The sequence below is a fragment of the Stigmatopora argus genome, chromosome 13 (assembly GCF_051989625.1).
Source record: "Stigmatopora argus isolate UIUO_Sarg chromosome 13, RoL_Sarg_1.0, whole genome shotgun sequence".
NCBI classification, from domain to species: Eukaryota; Metazoa; Chordata; class Actinopteri; order Syngnathiformes; family Syngnathidae; genus Stigmatopora; species Stigmatopora argus.
The window spans coordinates 7,216,393-7,239,740 of NC_135399.1; the positions used below are offsets into that span (position 1 = coordinate 7,216,393).

Consider the following 23,348-nt stretch of genomic DNA (forward strand, 5'->3'; position numbering starts at 1 on the left):
TTGAAATTTCAGTTAGAAATCATCACCAATAATTTACTGTCACACTCTCTTGAGGCTAGTAGAAACATAGCTACGATTTTAGCTGAAGTTCATTGAATTCAACAGCAAAACAGCTATTTTTGTTTTAACATATATTCAAATACCTTACCCTATCGGAAAGAATAAATATTTGAAATTTGTGTAGAGGTTTGAAATACATCATGGAGTTAAATGGAGTAGTTGGTTGGTAGAGATCTTCAGTCTTAAGTTTAAATTTGATCATGAAATTAAATATTCCAGTAAGTGCAAGAGGATTACTTCAACATTCACTTGTAATAATGTTTTTTTTTCACTATATCAAATCCTCCAATAAATACACGTATCACAACACCTTTTGCTTGGAATGATGATTTGAACAAAAGACTTGGTTTGACAGTATTGATGAATGTTTGGTGGAAATTCGCACGAAAACGACGCAGAGCTTCCCCCTTCTCTTTTTCGTTACCCAAGTGAATAATTCATGTCTGCTTGAATGTGAAAGTTAATGTGCCGCTGACCATATCTCCACTCATGTGACACAAAAGACTTCTTCGCCTCTCCTTCTGAACTTAACAAGCAGCCCAGAGTATTTTAACTGATGAGGTCAGCGTCACATGGAAGTTTTTCCAGCTCTATTTTACATGCATTTTTCTTTTAAAATTTCTGATTGTTGTATCAAGTGAAAAATATCATTTAATTGTTTTCTTCATTGATTGATTGTGACTGTTCATATTCAAGACAATAATCACAAATAAAAGTGAGATATGTCATTTGCATTTTGTATTTTACAAAATAGTAATATTCCCAGGGACATTATAGTGCCACACTAGACAGCCACATATTGCTGTCATAATAATTTCTGTTAAAACAGAGCAACAAAAAAACAATAAAACACAATAATATGTTAATTCATTCATCTTCCATACCACGCATCCTCGTAAGGGTAGCGGGGGATGCTGGAGCCTATCCCAGCCGACTGAAAGGCAGTCTACGTCATAGACTAGTCGCCATTCAAACATAGGCCAGACAGAGAGACAAGCGACCATTCACACTCATAATTATACCGCCATCAGTGGGAATCGAGCCCAGGCCTGCCCGCACCGAAATCAGGCAAGTGAACCTCTACACCATCAGTTGGCTCAAAATAATATGTCACCTATTAAAAAATATATTGTGTATAGTTATTTGTACATGGATTGAATATATTAAATGTTCAGTTTGCTATGAAGCTAAATATATTGAGCAGTATACATACAAGAACAACTCTGTCTGTTATTTTTGTTGAGATCATCTTAACTTATTGGCAGAGTTAGATGTGCAATTACCTTTTTTTCTGGGAGGAGCAAATCATTCGTAGAAATAAAGTTAATGAGTTAATATTCACATTTGAAATAACAAAACAAAACAAAAAAAGCACTCTAATTTGAGACTTGTTAAAATTTGGCTTTAGCTTACTAAAGCACATTTTGGAAATGGCCGCTCAGGCTTAACCAGTGTTTTGATTTTAATTCTGCAATTTTCTCAGCCATTTTCAGGTTATATTTTGAAAATGTGACATTAGAGGCGCATTCCAACAGTCCTTATTGACATACTTGAATAACAAGGTATCTTTGGGGATCACGAGCCATCCTGGTGAATTCTGCTGCCAGCTCTCTGAATTTGGGTCGGCTGTCTGCATCGATCATCCAGCCTGGTAGAAGATAAAATCACATTTCAATGACCAGAAAAACGTCAACCTATTTTGACAAAAAAGTATCTGGACTTATCTTGAGAAACATTACATTCAATGATGGTGTCAGAACTTTTTATGATATTATATATCATTTAGAAAAATAAAAAATGACCCTAACCCTTTCTATATATATATATATATATATATATATATATATATATATATATATATATATATATATATATATATATATATATATATATATATATATATATATATATATATATATATATATATATATATATAATTACTTCTCAGCTTGTTATTGTAAGCTTCGAATAAATCAGAAATGTTATATATGTATATATATATATGTATATATATACATATATATATATATACATATACATATATATAACATTTCTGATTTATTCGAAGCATACAATAACAAGCTGAGAAGTAATTATATATATAGATGTATAGATGTATATATATCTATGTATATATATGTCTATATAAATATATATATATATATGTATATATGTCTATATAAATATATATATGTATATGTATATATATTTATATGTATATGTATATATATATGTATATGTATATATATATATATATATATATATATATATATATAATATTTTTGATTTATTCGAAGCATACAATAACAAGCTGAGAAGTAATTTTGGCAATAATGGAGCAAAAGTCACAAAAGCAATGGTGACCTCATCCTGCTGTGAGTGTGTGCCTGCTTGCCAGGTGGCTGCTGGTTCAAGGTGCCACCGCCAAGGTGACTGGCAGGACTTCAGCCCGCAGGCTGAGGTGGTACTGGCATGATATCAGAGGATTACTGTGCCACCGTGCCAGGGTAGTGACCCATTGATAAAGCCAACGTGTTGATGAGGAGGTTATGGACAGTTCATTAAAGAAGTTGCATGTCTTGCAAACTATTTTTTTATTATATTTACCCTACCTTGCAAATTAGGTGTGTCGTTCAGAGCAGTGGCATTGAATTAATTGGCTGCCATTGACAGGAGCATATGTCCAAAAAATGTGAACTGGGAGGAACGAATGTTATTGGATTTGAGGCAACTTGGGGAACTTCATGAGTGGGTCACATGACAAAGTTAACTTGGCATAAACTGCAATTGAAGGCATTGGTTCATTCACTGCCAACCCTACCAGTTTAAATGGATTGGATATCAAAGTAAGTCAGTTTATAAGAAAGTAAGTTAGTAATGATGAAAAAAGTCACATATTTGGACCTCTATTATCAACAGAGGTACTGAAACATTTTGGTCTTCTGTAAAACATAAACAGCGACCAAGTAGGGAAACATTGTTTTTTAAATAAGTCTCATGTTGAGATGTACATTTTCTAAAAAGCACATTTCTTGATAAAGTTTGGGTTAACTTTGTTAATTACATATTTCGCACATGCACCGTCAACTGAGGAAAAAGAAATAGTCGCTTGCTCACAGAGAGGTAGGGCAGAGGCAGTTTATAAAATCTGAAATTATACTGCACGCAAATACCTAATTTTTTTCTCCAACACAGTGACTTTCGGTGGTTTATGCACACATCCACCAATGACAGAGAACTAATTCAACATCATTCACAGTCTGCACTAGTCAAACAAAGAGCAAAGAGATGCTGAAAAAAATATATAAAACAAATAGAAAATGACAGAAGACACGCACTGATGCGACACGAACATCAGCTGTGCCTTGTGAAATGCACAACGTTAGCCACCTACGTAATAAAGCAAGTCCACCAAGTAACTTTACAATCCAAACAAGAAATAGGGGTGAGCTGAAGAAAACTAAGAATGGGGTAGGAAGAAGAGAGCAACAAGTCCTGAGTTTTCCAGTTCACAATAAGATTGTCAACAAGAACACAAATAGTGGGTGTTTCTACTCGTGTTATGGTCATACTAAGAAAAAATGTGTTCTCTGTAACAGATACTTTTTCAGCTGAGTCTTCCTTCTGAGTACGCAGTCACTGGCCGCGCTTCAAATCAAAATGGATTGTACATAGTGTTAAAAATGGCAGCCAAAGAGAGTGCCATACAAGGAGTTAAGAGTGGTAAACATTGACCTACATTTGACTAAGACCATGTAGACGTCAATGGTGCAGATAGGTGGCTGTGGGAGCCGTTCTCCTTTCTCCAGGAGGTCTGGAATATCTCTGGTTGAAATGCCATCATATGGCTTACCTCCAAAGGTCATGAGCTCCCAAATTGTTACCCCTAAAAAAATAGATTATTTATAAAAAGAGAGAGACATTTACGACATAAAAAAGATATGTTATTGGAGAAGCAAAAACATGAACAAACAGAGGAGATCAGAGAAAAACTGGGATTAGAAAAAAACAAAAAAAACAAAGGGCATTAATCAGAGGAACTGAAAGGACACATTTCATCTTTGAATGGAATGAAAACGGCTAATTGATTAAAGGATAAAGGAGATCTTAACATACACTTGGTTATTCAAAAACTAATAAAACCAGTGTTTGTGTGGAAAATATCAGAAGGATGACTTGACTTTTATGTCTGACTTATAGCACAAATAAAAAAAACAAATAAAATCCATAAATTATTCTGTGGAATCAAAATAAATAACAGTACAACATTCATGTATTATATATTTCTGACATTATTCATATGAATTAAATGCTGGCATTCAGCATGACAAGTACTTAATAAAACCTATTAACACTAAATCATTCTACAATAATTGATATTTGTATTATGTAAATGTATTTAATGCAATATTACCATAACTCCAAACATCACTCTGATGAGTAAACTTCCTGTAATGAATGCACTCCAGGGCCATCCATTTAATGGGCATCTGTCGGGAAAAGCAGTGACCCATCACTTTACAACATCAAAACATTCATCAGGGATTGGCACATTTTATTGAACTAGAGTGCTAACCGCTAAAAATATTCTAACTATGTAAACTTAAGTGCTACAGAAGAGGTGAGATCCCTATGACTAATATGGATGATCTTTAAATGCTAATTTCTTTTTGAGGCTACAATTTATTTTCAAATGTCAAATTTTGAACCATTATTATTGTTTTTATTATGGTTAAAAACACCAGAATGTCAATCTTTGATATTAAATAACTAAGATCCCTACAGGGTGGCCCGGTGGAATAAGGGTTAGAGCAGGGGTGTCAGACTCGGGTTCGTTCGCGGGCCGCGTTATCGATTTCATGTGGGCCGGACCATTTTAGATATAATATTTAGATTTTTTTTATAAATGGATTTAAAGAACTGGATTAGAAGCCCTGAATATTCAGGTTTTATAGATCTAAGCATCATTTTGTGTGGCCCGAGAAAATAAATGATGAGTGCCAACTTTCTGTTTTATGATGAAATTCAAATGGAGATTATAGATTATTTCCTCTGTTTCCTCATTTTAAATCAATACTTGCAAAAAATTGTACTAATTCGAATGTCCAAAAATGATCTATTGATTAGCACGATCGGGAAAGCTGTCAATTTATTAATCGATTAATTTTGGCAGCCTAGTTGGAAGACATAACGGCCCTCCAGATGTAATCGAAACTACCATGTGTCCCCCGACAAAAAATGAGTTTGACACCCCTGGTTTAGGGGATAGTATTAAAGATCGTGGAACGAATTATGCTAATTCATTTTAAAATATGCATCTACTTTCGAAAAATCCAAGTTACAAAACCACTTCTGAAACCAATTAATTTCCTAAGTAGAGGTACCACTGTACTACTAGGTGCAAGTGTATTTCACATGAAGGGTATTCACGTTTAATAGGTGCTGTCTGGCTATTTAAAACTTGAATTTGTCTCATGCAATGATTTCTGTTGTTTACTTTGCTTACAATTATGCAAGTGTTTACCTTTCCACCATCTGCATTGTATTCCTTCTCATTCACATCCAGCAAGCGGGATAAGCCAAAGTCAGTGATCTTGATATGGTTGGGAGATTTCACCAGGACGTTACGAGCTGCCAGATCCCTGTGGACCAGCCTACGCTCCTCCAGATACATCATCCCCTGCAACACATGCATGCACATGTAAGTTTACTTTCTATTGTACTCTTTTATATGTAATCCGCAGCTACAAAGATATCAATGTGTACTGGCAGTGACCTGTGAAAAAATGCATGCAAGACTGAGTCGTGTTCGACATCACTGTCTGTCTTTGCCATCGCATCACTGCAATGCTCTACAACCATTAAGACCCCATTAGCTTTTTCATAATTATTGCTGTAATCATCATTACTACCACACTGTTATTTCCATGCAAACTCTCATTAATCAACAACCCAACTGTGTAAAATCCCTTTATGTCGTAAAAGTACAATAACAACAGCCTCCATATGCATCAATGTAGTGAAGGATTTTCAATTAAAATAGGATCCATAGGCGTGAGAAGAAAGACGTTGTAGCCAATACATTTAATAATGAATCCGGAAAAAGATCCAGTCACACACTGTTGCTATTACAAACCTTAATTAAAAATGATTACCTGCCTAATAAAGACAAGCAAACAAATTTAGATGAGGTTGCCTCAGTTCATCTGTGATACTTTATGTAGGCACCACACCTGATTATGTTTAGGAAGTTCAAGATCAATCATGATGGAAAACACTTATAGAGTAGAACAAAACTTTGCATCACCAGAAAATATGAAAAATGTTCTGAAATATGTGCTGCAAAGGATATCTCAGAATAAATCTTGACACGATTGGAAAAATGTGTGAGGAACTTAAGACTTAAGAAAATCTGTACAGTGGGATATATAAACAGCATAAACAGCATATTGGAAAGGAAATGTGTTGTTTTGATAAAAACACAAAGGGTCACCAAAAGCAATTCTAATCGGAATCACATCAAACTTCTTGTCAATTGATCATTATAAAGGGTCTTCAAATTCGTTGCACCACCTGAGCCAGGGGATTAATCCACCGGGGGCTATTAAAAATGTCACCACAATGATATTTTTGTCACAACCATTCATCACTTACAGGAATGGATGCTATGACTAATCAACCAACTAACATGTTAGAATTTGTTACTGATTATGACAAGGAAAAAAACCTTTCATAGGACATTTTGGTAAAGTATTTATAACAGTAATAATAATAATAATAATACTTTTAATGGTCTTGTTGCTTCTCAAATTCACTTTGTATGCATGCATGACATTGATAATGTCTGACAATTCAAGATCTACAGTTGTTGGAAACATATGTAGGAACCAAGATTCTGTGGATGTTTTTTCTTTTTTTAAATATGTAACACCGGGGGAGAAAAAATAATATTTACGGTCCATAACATATCACACCTCCAGATGAACACTGCCTTTAAACCTTCAGGGATTAGATGTGGCAAGCCAACAGAGAAAGGAGAAATGTCCGGACATTTTTCCAATAGGTAGGGAACAAGGATTTGCACTCCTCAATAACCAAGTAGTGTCTACATTGCTATTATTCAGAGAGAATAAAGTTATTGCGCTTTACACATTCTACAATGTTTTTTTGCGTAGTATTGAAAACTAATTTCAATATACACTAAGCAACTATTAAAATTTAAAAAAAGTCCAATATGTTCCCAACTATTTAACAGTACTGTATTGTAAGTACAGGTGCCAAAATGTTTTAATTGTATTTTTTTAATATTAATCATTTGTGTATGATTTTTATTAATGAATACAAAAAATAAATTAACACAATTAAAATGATCTAAATATTTTAACACTTGATAAACAAGTGTGGCTGAAATGATGCAAAATGTGACAGACATTGATTGATGGCTGACATTTGATTATATAATTTGTTTTTATTACTGATAATTATTGTATGTTTTAATAGTATTTTTACATATATTTTCTCATGAATAAGTAGTACATTTAGAAATTAATTCATTTAGAAATTAAACTGAAATTCACTTATGTATAAATATTGTATTTATCTAATTTTTATATTTAATAGGATTTATCTCTTTGCCAGACATTGATAACTATAGCTGCAAATTCATTTAAACTAGAAGGACTGGCAGTTAATGCTCATATTTCAGTGCATATTTTGAACATGTTTTTGACCTCTAGAGCTGTCAATTGTAGCCACTGAGTTATCTGAGTGCCCTATAAAAGGTTACATAGCATATGAGAGCAAGTAGTGGTCCAGGATAATTTCATATCACTGTATTCAAAGAATATGTCTGGATACTTTATGCTCAACAACATTTTTTAAAGTAAAGAGAGCAAGCACGCATAGAAAAATGTGACCTATTGCCATGGTTATTTATACCTCTTGTACAGAGTCGCAAGGAACAAAACCCGGTTAAGCAATATTTTCCACCAGTGTGTTTTGGGAAGACAGATGCTGCTCTGAATGAAGTGAAGGGCTGAAGATCAAATCAATAGCAAGGATAGAGTAGTGAAGTAGCACCATTCTTTACCACCTGGCACTTTCCATTGCAGTTAATTCTGACAAGAAAATAAATACACAGAGGAAGCTGTCAAGACACTCTAGCAGCACACTCACCAAAATGTATAATCAAGCAATTCATCCCGAAGGTACGTGATTCATGAGGAAACACTCCTAATGAGATTGAACACTCTCTGTAAGCATGTACTTGGGGCGTGGGAGAGAAGTAAATTTACAGGGAATGTCTTCAGATGAACACCATCTAAATGGTTTTTGATCCTCATCTTCATCAAGCAATATTACTTATTTGTTGAAAAATTTAAGTGAATAAAACAATATACAGTTAAATTTGGATCAAATACGGTATGTTTTTAGCATGGGGCAAACTGTTAACTCTTTTGGTGCCTTTGAGAATGATAACAGTCCAATAATAGATTTTTTTTTACCCTATTGCCATGAATTGAAATTAGTTTGTCACTAGTAGACGTTCATTTGCTGCCAACAATTTCACTGAAAATGAATTGGTCTTTTAGAGTGTCCATTTGGATGATCCAGAGGAATCAGGGAAGAAAGTTTTGTGGTCAAATGAGGTCAAAATAGAACTTTTTGGTCATAATTTGTTGGCAGTGTTTGGAGGAATAAGAATGATGAGTATAATCCCAAGAACACCATGCCTACTGTGAAGCATGGGGTGGGTGGCATCCTGCTTTGGGGGTGTTTTTTGTACAGGACGACTGCCCTGTATTAACGAGACTGCCGCCATGTATTGTGAGATTATGGGGAACAACCTCTTTACCTCAGTCACACACCCAGAACATTGGAGATGGGTCGTGGCTAGGTCTTCAACAAGACAATGACCCGAAGCAAACAGCAGGGAAAGCCGAAGAGTGGCTCTGTAAGAAGCATATCAAGGGTCTGGCATGGCCTAGACTAGGGGTGTCAAACCCATTTTGGTTGGCGGGCCACATTCATGGTGACCAGATCTCATGTGGGCCGGACCATTTTAGATTTTTTTTTTTTAAATAAATGGATGAAAAGAACTGGCTCAAAACCCCTGAATATTCAGTTTTTTATAGATCTAAAACAATGTTTATTTTAGCTTTTTTTATATTTTTATATTTTACAAAATGATTTTTGAACTAAAAACACAGAAAACATTGATTAAAAAAATTAAATTATTGATTTAAAAGGGGGAAAATCAGGAAATTTAATATACATCTATACTCTTCATTTTAATCTGATCCTAAAACAGAAAGTCGGCACTCATGATTTACTTTCCCGGGCCACACAAAATGATGCGGTGGGCCAGATTTGGCCCCCGGGCCGCCACTTTGACACATGTGGCCTAGACAGTCTCTAGGCCTAAACCCAATAGAAAATCTTTGGAGGGAGCTCAAACTCCATGTTTCTAAGATGCAGTCCAGAACCTGACTGATCGAGACAAGATCTGTGTGAAGGAGAGGGAAAAAAATCCCTAATACAGCATGTGCAAACCTGGTGAAAAACTATAGAAATGTTTGACCTCTGTAATTCCAAGCAAATGCAACTGTACTAAATAATAACATTGGTTTTCTCAGGAATTCGAATGCTTATTTTCAGCTGTTTCGCACAAATAAATCGTTACAAAATCAAACATGTTGCGCTCTACTCGATTCGTTCGTCATTGAATATTTCAATGTATTTGCGAAGCCTGCATTCAGACTTGTATATATTTTAGGGATGACAGGATTTATTGACGGCACCAGATACCCGGTGACTATTTTCGCAATCATCTGACGGGTGAGTTTTATTAGAGATTTGTGGCACCAGAGCAACGTTTTCCTCATGTAGTTCATGCTTAATGAATGCTATGGATATAAAAAGATCCCAGTGGGCACGGGAGAGGATGAATCATTGTTGGAGGAATGAGGTGTGACAAATCAGACCAACGTGGAGGAGAAACGGAAAGGATTACACAATACTGATGAAAGCAGTATGCTTTTCTTTCAATTTGAACTACTGTGTCAGAAATAATTTAAATAATGACGTTGGGGGACAGCTCAAATATGAAGCAGGAGACTAGGTAAGCAGAGAAAGTGAAGGAGAGATTTTGTGTATATACATTTATTCTCTCTGATGAATGCCAAATGCGGCAGTCACCAGAAAGCCTCGAGCACACAAGGTATTTGCCTTAGTATAAGAAAATCACAAGTTCTTATTATATATATTTTTTATGTGCTATAACTATTGAATCTGACTCCAATGATACCACTATGACTACAACAGGGTAAAATATTTAGTCAGCCGATGATTTAGCCAGTTAACAATTCATTGTTGTAATAATGCGGGCAAGAAAAAGAGCAAAACATCTACGAGATTAGAAGTTTGCTCATTTCACTATTAAGTACATCAATAAAGACCACAACCCTAGTAATCCATCTCATGGTCGATAAACTAAAGAGCAAGACGCCAAACATTTCATGAGGGACGTTGACACAGGCCGGCGAGCATTAAGTCAGGCGGCTGAAAATACTCCCAAGGTACCTACTAATTCACATTGTTCAATTTCAATTGCAGCCTTTTGCTACAGCAAACAAGTTGTATTGCTCACCCAGATGGTTGCAGTTGATTGTGAAACCAATGCAACACAACTATGAAACAAATTTAATTCACAATTTTCTGTAGGATTAAAAAAAAAACAGCAACTTTTTAGCTGCTTTTGACAGCAAGAAACATTATTATTATTATTTTACTTCTTGAGAGACACATTCATTAATTAGATACTAAATTGAAGGACCGAAAACTGAATTTCTACTTTATCAATCACCTATTATCATACCTGTCAACCTCTGCCGATAACTGCCCTTATAAATGATTATGATTCCCCTTACAAACCCCCCAAAAACCTTACAAACACCGTACGAGTCGTACGGTGTTTGTAAAGTTTTTTGGGGGTTTGTAAGGGGAATCATAATCATTTATAAGGGCAGTTATCGGCAGAGGTTGACAGGTATGTATTATTTCTTAGAATATGCATAACAAAGGAGAGATACTGCCTTCATTTTTACAGAATGTAAGCATTTCTGGGTCAGTGAATGCTTTTATTGGGCCATAAGAGAAAAAAATCTATTCTATTCTAATTTCGGCCTAGTTGTTGACTGATATTTTTTCCAGCAGATGAATCACACACCGGTATTTTTCCGTTTGTGTATGAGGATGGTGTTTTGTTACTTAGAAACACCTTTAATGTTTTGAGTTTATGGAACTCTTTCATTTCACTATTACATTTTACTTACAAATAAAAATACAGCACTTTAAAAAAAATAATATATATATGTATGTATATGCATATACATATATGTATCTGTATATCTATATACACATATACATATATATAGTATATATATATATATATATATATATATATATATATATATATATATATATATATATATATATATTTATTTATATGTATATTGATACATCCAATCATACATACATGACATATTTGGAAATTGTGAAGAAGCAATGTTCTGCCAAAATAATGGGACATTCTTAATCACATTGGATTCACATTGGGTGTCTGTCACAAGCTCAGGTTATGACGAATGTTGGCGACTGTTGAGAGACAGAAACTATTTACAGCTGTTCTAATTTCTTCAGGAGACGGAGACTGCTCCATCTCCGCTGAGTTAATCGCCTTCTTGTGTTCAAGTGTAGGCAGCCCATTTTTGTTTTGCGCTTTCAAGCGAGACAGCGTGGGGATCGCCTCAGGTTGTTTATAGCAGGCGGGCTGTGTGGAAACATACCTCGCTTGCAAACATTCACTGTACATGGTGTAAACGATAATTTTATCCCACTGGATGGGCTTTAAAGTGTGCGATTTATCTTTAAGCAGATATCACAAAATAGTTTTTTTTTTTCTTTTACAGTGGACTATAAATATTAGAACCAAAATATGTGCTCAAAGATTCCACAAAAGTACACATTGCAGGTGGTGGTGAAGAAGAAAGTAAAAAATACAATTAAGAAAATTAATGATAGTGACGAAGCAACAATAAACAGCAGATGCAGCATAGGGTGGATCGTATATGCTTTCTAAAATTATCATGCATGGTAGGGGAATTCTTCTGGGCTAACAGAAAACACAGCAAAGCAAATGCAGGCCATCTTTCCATGTGATGCAACCATCTGAACAAGCTGAAATGCATCTGTTTAGTAGATGAGGGATGTGTACCATAACCCTTCCCTCAACATGCCTATTTGATCTCTTATGTAAATATCTTAACTTATTATAATGATAACAGGAAATAGTAGTTAAAACATTCTGATTAAGAACTAAATTGGTGTGCCACGGGAAAACAAGGTGTCCCTTGTTGACTATTCAGGACATGGTCTGGATTTGTATGATATCTGGAAAAATGTATGTGTTTTTAATGTCAGGACAAATTTCTTGTAATAATGTGTGACAATGAATGAATCTAGCGTCCTACTTTTCCCTTTGGTGATCTGTGATGGGATCGTATGGGGAGGGTAGTTTAGTGGAATGTTTCCTAACCACTGTGAGCGGGAGACTGGTGTGCCATGAACGATGTTCAGGTGTGCCACGGGAAAATTAGTCACTCTATCTCTCATGAATATAATTTTGAGAGCTGGTTTCAACAGTAAACTCTCTGTCATGTTGTCAAACGTCCGGCGACCAAACGTCCGGACGACCAGACGTCCGGACGACCAGACGTCCGGACGACCAGACGTCCGGACGACCAGACGTCCGGACGACCAGACGTCCGGACGACCAGACGTCCGGACGACCAGACGTCCGGACGACCAGACGACCGGACGACCAGACGTCCGGACGACCAGACGTCCGGCGACCAAACGTCCGAGTACCCTTTGTAATAACCAGTCTATGGTATAGTCTGCCTTTCACCTAAAGATGGCTGGATTCAGCTCTGGCAACCCCTGCAACCCTTTCGAGGTTGGGTGTTTATTTGATTCCTTGGGATAAAACTTTGATGATAACGACTTTACATTGTTAATATATAGGCAATATATATATAGTTTCAAATTGGAAAATTTTCAGCTGTGCCCTGAGATTTTTCATTCGCTCTCAGCCCTCAAGTGCGAATGATTTGGGCGTCTATTAGTGAGAAACCTATTTAAATTCACAGCCAAAAAATGAAAAAGCTCCACATGAGTGGACATCTATAATAATGAAAGACACTGACAAGGTAATATTATAAGTTCATAAATTTGAACATCTGAATACAGTATATACCTGACATACTACAGGCGGGTGCAGTGTGCTCAGAAGAAGCTTGTGTCAAGAAGCAAAAATAAATATTCTACAGCTTCCTCCTCTGAGATTTGAAAAGTGTCGCTATATACGTGCCTGGATCGATGAATAAGAGCATGTGAGACCTTTAGGGGAAACAGTCCCAGCAGATTTTAGTTTCTCTATTTAAAAGCCTACAGAACAAAAAGAACAATCCTAATTCAGTCTTCACAATTAAGCCATTTTAACAAAATATTTAGCAATAGTTTGGTGTCATTTCCCCGATGAAGCACTTCAAAACAACCCTGAGAAACAAAGCTTCACAGGGGAATCTAAAAAATGGTGCAATCTTTGATAAGGAATCATTAAGATTTTAGATGCACTCAAAAATGAACCTTCACAAACAGTGTGTATGAGCACGGGGCTGAAGTGCTTTGTATTTCAGAGGCAAATTAAAATGAGTTTTCAAGGAGACAGTACATGTACAACACTATTAATTAATGGAGTTGCGTGCATGGGTATTGCCATGAGATCAGAGTGAAGGTTATGCTTTAATGTGATTTTGTTCCCAAAGCAATAAATGACAGGGCTTTTTGTTATGGGACAAAAAGATACAATCAGAAAGACCATTTATTAGCAAGGGGATGAGATCAACTACATGTTTGGACATTTGTCATTGTAAATGGCACGAATAGTTTTTAGTAAAAATGAGGTATTGATTTTTTGGTGTTCCTTATTCATAGATTTTCATATAATAAAAACCCCACCATGGTAACTGCAAGAAATTATAAGGGAATCCAGTTAATTTCTAAGCGCAATGTTTTTGTTGACATTCATATATAACATTTTGAGAAATGGTTACTGAAGATATACTCATTACAATGACTCATAGTGTCAAGTATGTAGAAGTACTTTGACTACCGAAAGGCTTATATGCCCATTCATTGGGTAAGCTGCATGTTCTCATACATTTACTGAAGTAGCTCACCTTTTCTAACATGTTGTGTGTTTACATACATATGTTTTTGTAGAGAGACTGAAGGGTTGACATACAGTTGCTGCCATTGGTTGTTTGCAACGGAAATTGTAGAGCACCAATGAGTTATTGCAGGACTAATTTGTTCCTTTCTGTACCATTTTTTGTTACCGCCAAGGGGAATTTTAGGAGCTTGGAACACAGAGAGTAGGAATCAATTAAGATACTTTACTGGTGAACTGGGTATACAATTCACACGGGTGCATGAAAACTACAAAGAAAGCATTATAGTGTTTGTAACACTTAGACTGCCATCACTTATCATAAACGTACAATGTGTTTCCGCTATACAATGTAATTTACCTTAGCTAAGGAATAATGACATAAAATGTTTTTACTTAAAGGTGGAAATAGCTATGCCATGTTCATATGCAAATGGCATCACTGCAAAGCAACCAGCCAATATAGAAGACTAAGCTAGTCGATTTATTTACAATGTGTAAATAATAAATCATTTTGAAGAGAAACCCTATCCTCAAAAATAATACAATTGCGTGAACCAAAGTACATATCGAATGTCTGGGATTAGGAATGACATTTTGCTTTGTCTGAGCCAGCTCTTGATCTGCAAGGGATATCTGACAATCCCCATCCTAGTGTTCTTTGAGTTCACCAGAAAATTCAAGGTTTGCCAGATGTCAATATATTTGGAATCCCACACAAATAAAATCAAAAAATCGCTGCGCTCTCAATGATTTGCTTGTGGCCGTTCGTGCTGGATTAGCTGACTAAGCCTGATCCGGATGAAAACTTTAACTGTCATAACTTGCTGGTACCTTCATAAATATTTGACCATAAACAGCATTTATGCTTCCAAACAAGGTGAGTGGTAAGACTGACAATTAATAATCAGATATGAATAAGAATAAGATCATATTTTACGTGCAAATCTGAGTAGAAGGGGAGATATACTTGTATAAAAATACAGAAAAAATATTTTTAATTCAACGAGAAAAGCCCACCAGTAACAAGCTTTAGAAATAATGAGTTTGGGAATAAAAAATGGGCGCAAGCATTAGTGAGAGCTGGACCAAGAGCAAAGGATTCTGAGAGACACTTGTTGACAACATCAAAAAGCTTCAGGCCTGTGATCCTTTGTGCATAGTATTCATGTGTGCATGTTTAAGTGTGTTTATGTTGACAGGGAGTTTTAAAGTCAAGCAAGCAATGTGAATTGAATTAAGCAAATGGATTTCTTAGCATAGTTTAAAACAAGTAATTTGTGTGTGTTTTCCACACCAAAAGGGCAAGAGAGACAAAGAGAAAATAAAATAAAAACAACAACATTGAAAATGTTTAGTACTGTCATTGGCAGAAAATTAGTTAAGCAGTCTCTGACCAGGCCAAGGTAGAAATTACTTATTATATCTGAGTATACAGTAATTTAGTATCAAAAGAAAAAAAAGCTGCTGCTATAAATTGTCCCCATGGATGCATATGCAAATGAATGGTTGTTTTTCTCCTTGTGCCCTGTGATTGGCTGGCAACCAATTAAGGATGTCCCACACGTGTTTTGCCCACAGTTGGCTGGGATAGGCACCAGCACCACCGTGACCCTTGTGAGGAAATGTTTCACCAGTACAATATCGGCATTGGCTGCTACCTTACATCCAGGTGTCAAAATCAGTATTAGGAGCCAAAAAAATGGTATCGGTCCAACACTACTTGAAGAGAATTTATCTTAACATAAAAAAACAAAAGAAAGCATGAATGCATCAATGATAAATCAGCTAATTCATATACCTATTAAGGTGGTGATCATTATGAAGATAAGGTGTTGACGATAGAGGAACAACTCAGGGATTAACCTAGGGTAGTGACGTTGTGTATCATTTAAAAGGGACGAGAGTACTTGACATTGTGGGACCTAAATGTGAATGATGAGTAAGTCCACAACTAAAAAAATGAAGAAAATCGAACAGAGATAATAAAGTGAACATAAAGAAACACTGCTAAAGCTGGTTTCAAATAAGAGAAACATGGCATACTGTTAAGCAGGGGAAAAATCAAGAGTAAAAAAATGTGTAATGAACTTCTTTTCATGAGCAATAATTATCTATGTTAACAACTGTTCCCGGCAGGCAAATAGTATATTTACTAATGTATAGCTGCGCTCCCTCAATTTGTAATTAATATTAATGCGGTTGATGAATTAACATATCGCAGAAAAATGTCAACACAGTATTGTCTCTCTCTGATTTGAGAATAAATGTAGAGCTCCCACAAATGGAGTCACTTTTAATCCCACTTCTCATTTTTGTTCACAACTTCTAAAGCCAAAGACAAACACAAATATTTGAACCAACATGATTAGACAGAGGTGAGTTGAATTAACCTGCAATTATCAAAACTCTAAATGGGACTGAATTTACCCTTTCATGCAAAAAAATATAACTTTTTTACGCTTACGGGACACTCAATTAAATCACTGGCTGACTACACCCTAAACTGGTCGCCAGTCAGCCGTAGGGCACACAGAGACAAACGACCATTCACACTCACAATCATACCGCTACCGCTGGGAATCGAGCCGACGCCTGCCCGCACAGAAGTCAGGCAAGTGAACCACCACACCATCAGGTGGCTGTATGGGATATATTTAAAATCGAAATTCAGCAGCCAGAGGTTAAAAAAACCACAAGTCATCCGCCAACTCACCTAACTGCACAACTGACCCAATTTTCGACACATCAATACAAAAACTGCAGCCATTTTTCCACTTACCTTAGCAATCTGGACACACCAGTTAAGTAACAGCTGAGATCCAATGTTGTCCTTGTGCTCATAAACGTAGTCGAGAAGGCACCCATGTGGCATGAGTTGCGTAACCAGCTGGATAGTGGGACTCAGACAAACACCCAAAAGGCGCACTAGGTGAGGGTGCTCCATGCTGGCCATAATCAGGGCTTCCTGAAATACACAAAATCGAATCCTCGGTATGTGAAGGAATAGATTGAAGGTGGTCACTGTGTATTACGGGAAATTCTCTTAACTAGCTCTCCACAAAAACATTATTTGTGTAATAATTAATTGCATTCTGTTTGGAATTTCAAAGAAATGTACTTAAATGGCCGTTGTTCTAGCTCATTGCATGTCATTAACAACACTAGACTTGACTAGAATGGCTTGCAGCGATGATTATTCGTCATTGTCAGCCAATGAGTTAAAAAAAGCTGAATTCAACTATGCTTTGTCATTTGCAAAATGCAGCAACGATGCATATATCTAGTTAGTTGTCAGAGGTCATTTTCTACTTAGCGTCAAAAGATAAGCAAAGATCAAACACTGAGCACACGAGCAGAATGTTCACCATGTTTACAAGTACTGATGTAGCTGGTAAAGATCACAGGGCTTCTTATTCTGTTTAAGGCTCAAGTTTTTCTTGAAGCACCAAGCATGGTCGCACCCTAGTCAAAAAGTGTAGTTTTATTTGCTCAAATTGGCTCGTTGCACAACAAGATTCATTCCTTTTTTTCAAAAGTAATAAATACACAATTGATGAATTAGCTCACGGTAGTTCCAACTATATTATAATAGCATATGTCCTCATTGTGCACTTTTTGGCAGAAAATTGTGTTTACGGGGCTTAAATATCAAGAATATGAACAGTTTAGTAACACCTTCTGTATGTGGAAGATAGGTTGGAGTGTGAACATCCTGTGCCTAAATATACTTACACCCGCATTGGAAATAGTGTAGATTAAGGGTACTAAAAAAAAAAAATACCCTAAAGCGAACAGCCTATAAATTATGCAACTATGAAACAGTCAACATAAGTCATTGTCTTCAACCGCTGAAGACTGTGCGAGCTTTTTTATTTTATTTTTTAAATTCATTTAACAAGGAAGAACATAGTGCTAAACTATGTGGTGCATTTTAAACAACACTCACATACACACAAATACAGTAGTACTGTGTTTATGGCTTAATACATCACTAGACAGATAGCAGTAACATACATGTAGCACATATTGTTGTAATGTGCTTTTGTGCGTATCACGCAGACAGATATATGGTACATCTTGTAAAGCTCCAGTGAACACCAACAGAAGTGATATCACAGAAGAGGATTAATATGTTACAAGTATCATAAGGCTAGGATAATACGATGTAGCAGAGACTGAAGCAAGAACTATGCACCTGCTGTTAATATAGAATATTTTTTCTCAGATAAGCAAAATCCTAACCTGTCATCACTATGTGGCACATCAGTCAGTATGCTGTATTGTATACAAAATGCATTTTTCTTATTTTTTTGGTAGGAAAAAGAGTTATTGAATTTATTTTGGTAGTTGCTTTGAACATCTTTTCGCGTAAAGACCATTACTTTCCCCTACAAAAACATGTTATTAAATGGTTTTAAGTGCTGTGGTGTTTCTGCTTTTGAGTTGTTGCTTACATCAGAAATATTTCACATTTTGGTGATGTTTTAGTTCAAAGAATATTTTATATTTGATATTAAACCATGTGGTGAGTTATTAACTTTCATGTTGTGTTAATGCTTATGCTTATGGTTACTCTGAACTTAATCTCAGCATGTTGCATTAATAATATAATTTGTACAGCCTGGCGCAGTAGCTTTAATGGTCAGCTATGCGATTGTGTATATTTTTGTGCGCATAAATGTTATGTCACTCACTTGAATTTACACATAAAATACATCAAATGTTTTATAACTGGGATGGCTTGCATTGAATGATAATGTTGCAGTGCCACTGACATCTAATAAATGTTTGACTGGGAGATGCTTGAAGAGAATAAACACACCTGTGAACAGTATATATTTACCCTCAGAAATATTAACCCATGAATGAATGTTTGTTAAGTTAACCAAAATATTTTTGCCAAGTATATAGATATCGTTTTATGCCCTCATAAAACTCTATTTTAATTTACCTTCTGGTTGCCAAGACCAGCTTTCAAAGCACACTGATCATGAATTATAACAAACACTGAGTCTTCATCAAAGACATCCTGATGAAAACAGAAATGCGAGCACTAATACGTCCTCTTAGATCGTCAAAGTAAGTATAAAAAATGAGTGCAATTGGGTCGCATTCTCTGTGTGTGCGTGCCAGAATGTGTACTGTTTGTGTGCTAATGAGTCATTTCATCTGCATTGCATCATTATTGGGTGATAAGTTGGATCTTTTTCAGTTTTTCTTTTGAACAAGTATTGTTAATGTTTGAAAATGGAGTCTGGTGAAGTATACGGTAAGTATTGTATGCCGTGCGATATTGAAACAAATATATAATGCTAAATATGGCCCATTTTATAATCAAAATATCAATAAGCCTTAATGAAATCTATTTTGAATTTTTGGGGGAAAAATATAAAGCAAAACTTGATTATTTTGAATATAATAAATGATGTTCTGAAAAAGACGGCCCATGTCGGAGTGGTTAGTGCGCCGGCCTCACAGTTCTGAGATCGAGGGTTCGATCCATCCTGTATGAGTTTGAATGTTTTCCCCGGGCTTGAGTGGGTTTTTTTTACGGGTACTCCAGTTTCTTCCCACATTCCATAAACATGCAGCATAGGCTGGTGAAACACTCTAAAATGGCCTTAGGTATGAGTGTGAAGATGAATGGTTGTCCGTCTCCTTGTGCCCCGCGATTGGGTGGCCACCAATTCATCTGGGATAGGCTCCAGCACCCCCCATGACCATAGTGAGGATAAAGCCGTTCAGAAAATGAATGAATGAAATTGAATTGTATTTATTACTTACGTCCATGAATTCTACATTTGCCTTGGGTCCTGTGGCTTCATTTAGGATTTTGATGGCTACAGGTATTTTAACTGTTTCACCCTCTGGAATCCAAATTCCCTAGAGTGAAAAAAAACCCAACAACATATCTTAGCTACAGAACATTCATGTCTCATTTAACTAAGTAGCTGCCATTCAGGGGGCTATATGTTTAGTTCATTCTGACTGGGAGGGGCGAATGAACGAACATTGTTATCCCATTCGTTCAATTGCTGCTAGCCCTCCCAGTCAAAATGTATTGGGCGTCTTTCGCCCTCAATGGCAACCAATGAGTTTATACTGAAAAATACATTTAAAAAAAATGAAAGTGGAAGTGGAAAAATTGCAAGGTAATGTTTCTGAATGGATAAAAAATAGTTATGACACCATTGTGCTTGTGGAAATTTATAAATAATTAACCAAATAATACATTTTTTTTTTAATTGTCAAATAATGTTCTTACGCTACACATCCACAACGGTTAATATGTTTTAAAAGTTAACAATGCTTTATTTTTGTAGAACCTCTTCCACTTTCTTGGTAAATAATGGCTTAATTCTCTATGTCAATTTGTAAATTGATCATTCCTCTACCCTCGTCACAATTTTATCTCCTATTTCCAACCTTTTATCCATAATGTATGTACTGTGATGACATAGTACATGCTGAATGCTTAAAAGTTATTTCGTCCTTCAAAAATGGGCAAAACTATTTTATCATTTCTGAAGGATTCAATTTCAACTCTGATTAAAGTGATTTAGCGGCTGCCAAAATAGTCAAACCATTTAAAAGAAGTGGGAGAATTCAAGTGACTCAAGTTTTCAACAAGCTTCTAATGTGTTACACTGCCATATACACCCCTGATGATAGCAGCCTTAACTCTTCCACTAAAGTGGAATCCCCTCTGATCACAGCTTCACTTTCAGGGTGTGATACATTTAGTTTTATACTCTCGCTCCAGCCATATGTGCAGGTCTAATTATTGATCAGTGAGGCTGAATTTAATAACATTAAACTGCATTTGAAATTAATCTATAATTATTTTGACAAGCTCATAGTTTACAATTAGAATTGGGTAGGTGTTATAATTAGAAAAAGTGTTAATCTTTTCATGAGGACATGTGTAAAAGAGGTCATAAATGTACACAACAAATATGGCAATGCTTTGAATTTGGCTGCTGAGTTGGAATACTGCTCTTTCAGAGTACTTTTCTAATTTTACCTTGTACACAGTCCCAAAGGCACCCGAACCGAGGATTTTGACTCTTTTGAGTTCTGTTTCTTTCAGGATTCGAAGTTGAGCTTGATTTGGTGCTGTCCCACTGGGTGTCAAGGGTTCCACCAGCTGAGAAAAACAAACAAAAACAAACAAACAAACCAAAAAATACTCATCCAGCATGGACAGTTCAACCAATGAGGTTTCATCTAAAACCAGCAGGCCCTGCCTGTAATTAAATGATTACACTTAAAAGACTCTAGTTTGGTAAAAATGTATCCTCTTCGACGGTTGGAATGAAAACCTACAACCACTGGGGCTCCTGTAGACATTATTTAGGAAGCGCCCTGGACAATAGTATATTATGGAATTACCACCAGTAGTATGTATTAATACTAAAAGGACATTTGCATGAAAAATAAATTGTTTTAATTGACCATTGCGGATTCTTCATTCTTCAAATTCTGTTGACACCGTATATCATCACTTCTTAAGTATAGTAAAATTATAAATAGGCGAAGGAGGAAATTAGGGAAGGAAAGAATGACTCTTGTAGACACTTGGTAGAAAAAAAAACATAAAACAAATGCAAGATAAGGAGAATGAGGAAAATACTAGAACCTCTGAGAGCGCTGAAGGAAAGTGAAGATAATAAGAGTGTAAAACTTTCACTGTCGTTCACACTCTTGGTTGTTAGTTTGATTAAAAGCAATAGCAATTCTTTGTAGAACTCGGAAATATAGATCAGGATTTGTATGAAGGCAGACAACACTCACATAAACACCGGCATGCACGCAAACAAGCAAGCAATCACATTCAGACAACGCTCACTCACTGAAAGGAGCTGTCCAGCAATGTTGGGACAGTGCAGCATTGTAGGAACTGTCCACAGTCTCACTCTAAATAGTGGTGCTGAAATGCTAAAAATTGTTTATTTTAAATAATAGTTTGAACTGCTGCTGAGAACTATTTTTTTAACTTGAGAAAAATATTTAATTCAGCAGTTGGATAACTAGTTCCAGTCTACAAAATATTTGGCAGTGGGCAGATAAGAAGAAAAAAATAAATAAACACGATTTGATTGAGTAGTGATCCGACAAATCCTTGAAGCTGCCGAAGAATTACCATGATGACTTATTTTTTAACACACCCAAATAAGTGAAAGGAACATGTTTGATTCAAGCATCTGTGCTCTAAAGGGATGTTTTTTCACCTTATCACTTGCTTTATTTATAATTGTTTCACATGGTCTTTAAATATTTGAAACAACTGCAGCATTTATGAGGTCAAAAGAAATGTTCTCAGTTTTCCTCTATTTATGTTAAACTAGGATCATTAAATGGCTACCTGCTTTTCTCGCCAACTCCCTGCAAATTCAGCTATGCCCAAACCTTTCCACTTCTACTTCAACCCCTTGGAGTATGTCTGCCATTATCCACATTTCCCACAATCTCAACTTCTCATTTTCAACATGAGCCATAGAAATGTCTCTAATAATGTACTATACAGTTACTGAGCAGAAAAGTCTTGATCTGCTAATGTTGCCACTCCAAACCATTGTATAATATTCAGATATCTAAAGGAAACATAAACCTAAAATTGTGACACTTTTTCGCCTCCACAGTAACCATATGCTTTGAACCATACATATACTTTTAAGTACTATACTCACACAGAACCACAAATACTTCTTAGTATAAAGATATATTATAAATAAATAAACTTTCACTTGAGACTATTGCATTGTTTTCTTAAGAAATCACATAAATAATAATAAATACATTACTATGAACATTTAAAAAAATGTTTGAACATGGTGTGTTCAAATGCACTCCTCTATAATACATTTTAGATTGTGTTGTACATTGTATTTAAATAAGAGGAGATAATAATAAAATATGTCACTAACCTGGAGACATTTTTGTGTCTCGAATACTTTGCAATTGTTCGATAATCACGGCTACATTAACCGTAAAA

General features: G+C 35.7%; 1 protein-coding gene across 4 annotated transcripts in view; it reads right to left on the reverse strand.

Moving 5' to 3' along the window:
• erbb4b (erb-b2 receptor tyrosine kinase 4b) overlaps positions 1-23,348 on the reverse strand; it is a 162,220-nt gene that overhangs the window by 6,600 nt on the left and 132,272 nt on the right. For 3 of the 4 annotated variants that reach the window (XM_077616611.1, XM_077616610.1, XM_077616614.1), the window contains 7 exons: positions 21,378-21,500; positions 20,138-20,236; positions 17,133-17,318; positions 5,585-5,740; positions 4,475-4,550; positions 3,800-3,946; positions 1,611-1,708 (listed from right to left, as the gene is read on the reverse strand). In XM_077616611.1, the coding sequence (XP_077472737.1) occupies positions 1,611-1,708; positions 3,800-3,946; positions 4,475-4,550; positions 5,585-5,740; positions 17,133-17,318; positions 20,138-20,236; positions 21,378-21,500 (885 nt within the window). The remainder of the gene's footprint in view (positions 1-1,610; positions 1,709-3,799; positions 3,947-4,474; positions 4,551-5,584; positions 5,741-17,132; positions 17,319-20,137; positions 20,237-21,377; positions 21,501-23,348) is intronic. The other variant, XM_077616613.1, reaches the window with a different exon arrangement.